The sequence below is a fragment of the Vombatus ursinus genome, unplaced genomic scaffold, assembly GCF_900497805.2.
Source record: "Vombatus ursinus unplaced genomic scaffold, bare-nosed wombat genome assembly UNPS02012907.1, whole genome shotgun sequence".
NCBI classification, from domain to species: domain Eukaryota; kingdom Metazoa; phylum Chordata; class Mammalia; order Diprotodontia; family Vombatidae; genus Vombatus; species Vombatus ursinus.
In genome coordinates, this window is record NW_020952685.1 from 1 (window position 1) to 4,755 (window position 4,755).

Below are 4,755 nucleotides of genomic sequence, written 5' to 3' on the forward strand. Positions count from 1 at the left end.
TTTTTTTTTTTTTTGTGACAACTCAGTCCACTTCACTCCCCCCTTTTCACGGACGAAAAGAGTCAGACGGGGGACTCATCAGAGTCCAGAGGAGCATAGGATTGACGCAGGACAAACAACTGGAGTGCTTGCACTCGTTTCTGGACATAGCGGGTGATGCATTTTATGAGACAAGGGGCCACGAGTAACCCAAGGAGGAGAAGGGCCAGAGGGCCCACCACTCCGGAGAGTAGGGTGGTTAGCCAGGGGGACCAATTATATAGGGTCTGATACCAAAAAGACCCCGTTGCCCGTGCGCGGTCCCTCTCATCTAACCGCTGCCTAAAGGCTTGCAAGGACTCCCGAATAACTCCAGACCGATTGGCGTAGAAACAGCAGGTTTCTCCCAACGCCATGCATAAGCCTCCCTGTTTGAGGAACAGTAGGTCCAAGCCTCGGCGGTTCTGGAGAACCACTTCGGCCAGAGAGTCTAGGGAAGTCTCAAGGTGTGAGACTAGCTCTTCCAAGGAGCGTAGGTCCCTATCTACCTGTGCACTCAAGGCACCGTAGTTGGCTTTCCCCTGTATCAGGGCTGAGGCCCCAACAGCAGCGGAGCCGGCCACTCCGAGTCCCACCAGTATGGGAACCAAGAAGGGTACAGCCCTCCTGGAGCGAGTTAAGCCAATATGCTCAGCTGCCCCTTCCTCTGAGTAGACATATACCTGAGGAAAGACACGCACCACTACACAGAGCTCGGTCGGGTTGAGGAAACGAATGTCCTGTATGCAGGTGGTGAGTCCTCTGGTACAAGCGAACCATACTCCAGGTGGGGCGGTTAACAGGAGGTCAGAGCTTTTGGATGTGGGGGAAATAAGAATGACTGAAGTGCACGTAGCGTTGAATGGGGAGGACCGCAGCGGGTAGTCAGGCCCGAGCAAACACATTCCTTTGCCCTGGACATCGTCTAGGGTAAGTCTAGGCTTGTCTGGGTTACAGCGGGCAGGTATGGCAGAGGATTGTTTGGACTTACTTAAAGACAACTTTCCCACAGAGGTGATGTTGAGTTCGATAGCAATTCCTACGAAATAGGGGGGAGCTGGATTCAGACACAGCCAACAGGAGGTGGTTATGTTTGGATCAGACAAATTTAGGAATGAGTGGACAGCAGAGAGTGTATCAAAAATGGGGGAACCTAGGTTAGTGAGGGTCTCTGGATTTTCGGGAGCCTCTGGTACCAGGTCCCTAACAGATGGTGGGGCGAGAGTCAACATGGCTTGTGGGTTAAGGATGGGATTCGGTCCTATGGGGAGTGTATGGGTGGAAACTGCGATTTTCTGAATGGTAAAAAGGACCCCGTTATCCCATCCAGTCATGTATAACCTCAAACCCCAAGAATGTCCGAGATTCCAAGAGTCATCAGTGTCCTGCTTGACTGTTAGAATCATAGGGTTACATTTCCCAGGCCAGCAGGAGGCGGGGAGGGGGCTTTGTCTCTCCAGGGTGATTAGGGGGTCTCGGCCACCTCTAGGAATCCACCTGGCCACAGTCTCACAACCCCATTCTGCGCAGTGAAAGTGATTACTACCCTGACAGGAAGGATTCCCTGTGGCCGGACAAACATAGAATTCAATACTTCTGATTCTCACTTCCCCTACCCCGGGTATGGTTGGAGTGGTGGGAAAAGTGGGGCAGTATCCCCATCCCCCAGCGATAGGGTCCCGCATAGCCCGGTTTTGATTCCATCCTGGTCCCAAGAGGGCACAGAGGTCAAACCTGAAAGTGGGGGCTCCGTAACTGGTGAGAGCTTGGACGGTGGTCCCATCATTAGTTCGGGAGAGAATCCACCTGGATGGGGTAGGGCTATAGGGGTCACCCAAAGTCATCTCACAAGCAAAAAGAAAGAGAAGAAGAGTCAAGTTCTGGAGAGTCGAAGCTTTAGGTCGGACACTGCTTCTGCTGTCCAGGCGGTGGAGTTGGGCTCTGGGGCCTTCTTGATGTGTGACCGATGTATCCATGCCTTGCGGCCGGCAACCTTGACGGCAGAGGGGTTGCAGAGGATAATTTGATACGGGCCCGTCCACCGTGGTTCCAGGGCTGGTCCAGCTGGAAGCTTGCGAGTGAGGACCCAGTCTCCTGGTGACAGGGCGTCCGATGAGGTTGCAGGGGCTGGTTCTTTCCCCGCAGCTTTCAGGACCGAGCGCACAGCGTTCTGGACCTCACGCAAAGCCTGGAAGGACTTAAGAAGAGTCGGATTAGTAAAATCTGGGGCTGAAATAGCTGCAGATACTCTTGGAATAATAGGAGGAGGGGCTCCATAGAGGATCTCGTATGGAGATAAAGAGAGGGTTGAGGAATTGGGAGTACACCGGGCCCGGAGGAGGGCGAAGGGAAGGAGACTGACCCAGCTATCGCCAGTTTCTATTTTAAGTTTAGCAATGTGTTCCTTTAGAGTTCTATTCATCCTTTCTACCTGCCCTGAACTTTGAGGCCTATATGCACAGTGCAATTTCCATTTCAATCCCAGCATCTTTGATAGGCTTTGAATTGTTGCAGATACAAATGCTGGGCCGTTGTCAGAGCCTATCGAGGCCGGCAGGCCAAATCTAGGAATAAGTTCAAAGAACAGCTTTTTGGCCACTACGGTTGCAGTTTCAGTTTTGACTGGAAATGCTTCTGGCCATCCAGAAAATGTGTCCACGAATACAAGGAGAAAACGGTACCCTCCCAACCCAGTTCCCATGTCAGTAAAGTCTACTTCCCAATGGTCGCCAGGAAATGTTCCTCGTGGTCTATCAGTTGGTATCCTTGATTGTGATCGTGGGTTGACTTTGGCACATGCAAGGCACCTTCTTGCGGCTTCCTCGGCCGCCTGCTTCATCCCAGGGCTGTAGAAGTGTCGGCTCACCAGGTCGTAAAGCCGGGTTCCGCCTAAGTGGGTAAGGCTATGAAGAGTCATCAATAGGGGTAGCAACAGTGCCTTGGGCAGAATTAGCAAGCCATTTGGGTGTCTTCTCCATCCCCCCTTTTCAGGGGTGCCATCCGGATCACTGGATTGATAAGATGGTTGGACAGGAAGCATCCCCTCAGGTTCCACGACCATAGCGGGTATCAAGGGTTTGCAGGCAGCCGCTCGGGCAGCCTTATCCGCTGCTGCGTTCCCTAGAGACTGGGGGTCAGTTCCACGGGTGTGAGCAGGAACATGAATTACCGCCACCTCCTTGGGAAGCCAGACAGCATCCAGCAGGTCCTGGATCTGACTCTTGTTCCTAATCTCCCTTCCCGCCGAGGTTAACAGACCCCTTTGGAGATATACATATCCATGGATATGAACAGTGGCAAAGGCATAGCGGCTATCTGTGTAAATATTTACTCGCCTCCCTGCAGAGAGTCTAAGGGCTTGAGTTAAGGCAATGAGTTCAGCACGTTGAGCAGATGTGCCAGGGGGTAGAGCGGTATCCCAGAGGGTCTCAACCGGAGTGACCACGGCTGCACCCGCCCTACGGATCCCCTCCTGAACAAAACTGCTGCCGTCTGTGAAGAGCACTAAGTCGGGGTTTGTTAAAGGAACATCAGTAAGTCCAGGGTGGGACGTGTGGATGGAGTCCAGTGTGTCCAGGCAGTCATGTATAGGGGAGGAAGGAGGGGAGTCAGGGAGCAGGGTGGCCGGGTTGAGTGTGACCGGAGGAGCGAAAGAGATGCGCGCGGAATCTAGGAGTAAGGATTGGTAATGAGTCAGGCGTGAATTTGAGATCCATCTTGTCGGCGGGGAATGTAAAAGCTGTTCCAGATGATGTGATGCTGAAATCTCAAGAGGCTGCCCGAAAGTGAGCTTTGCGGCTTCCCTAACCAAGACGGCAACGGCCGCCACAGTTCGCAGGCAAGAGGGCCACCCGGAAGCCACAGGGTCCAGCTGCTTGGAGAGATAGGCAACAGGACGATTCCAGGGCCCCAGGGGCTGGGTCAGAACCCCTTTGGCCACAGCTCGAGACTCAGACACATAGAGGCGGAAGGGCTTGGACAGGTCTGGCAGGGAGAGGGCAGGCGTGCTGGACAGCGCCTTTTGGAGCTTTTCAAATGCTTCCTGCTGCCGTGGTCCCCAAACAAATTGGGTGGGTTCACCAGTTAGGGCCTCATATAGGGGTTTGGCAACCTCGGCAAACCCCAAGATCCAGAGGCGACAGTATCCAGCCATCCCCAGGAATTCCCGGAGCCCGCGGTGGTCCCTCGGGGCGGGCATGCCCAAAATGGCAGCTACACGCCCCCGAGACAGTAACCTTTGACCAGAACGAAGGGTGAAACCCAAGTAAACAACGGATTGAGAGCACAGTTGTGCTTTCTTTCCAGAGATACGGTACCCGGAAGCTTCAAGCAGCTGGAGAAGGTGGAGAGTTGCATCTTTGCATATTGCCTCAGAGGAAGTAGCTAACAAAAGGTCATCAACATACTGGAGGAGAGTGACCTCCGGATACGAGACCCGGAAGGCGGCCAGGTCGGAGGCCAGAGCTGAGCCAAAAAGTGTAGGGGAGTTCTTAAAACCTTGGGGAAGCCGGGTCCAGGTGAGCTGAGAGGATGTCCCAGTGTTAGGATCTGTCCAAGTAAAAGCGAATATAGGTTGGCTTACTGGTGCCAAGGGAATGGAAAAGAAAGCATCCTTCAGGTCCAAAACAGTATACCAAGTCCGAGCAGGGTCCAGGGAAGATAGCAACGTGTACGGGTTTGGCACAGTAGGATGTACAGTTTCCACCCGGGCGTTGACTTCTCGTAGATCCTGGACAG

General features: G+C 53.5%; 1 protein-coding gene across 1 annotated transcript; it reads right to left on the bottom strand.

Annotated features, from left to right (window-relative positions):
* Positions 1-62: 62 nt before the first annotated feature.
* Positions 63-1,862, bottom strand: LOC114040284 (endogenous retrovirus group S71 member 1 Env polyprotein-like). Its single transcript, XM_027858317.1, has one exon. The coding sequence runs from the start codon at positions 1,860-1,862 to the stop codon at positions 63-65; it is 1,800 nt and encodes a 599-aa protein (XP_027714118.1).
* Positions 1,863-4,755: the final 2,893 nt, after the last annotated feature.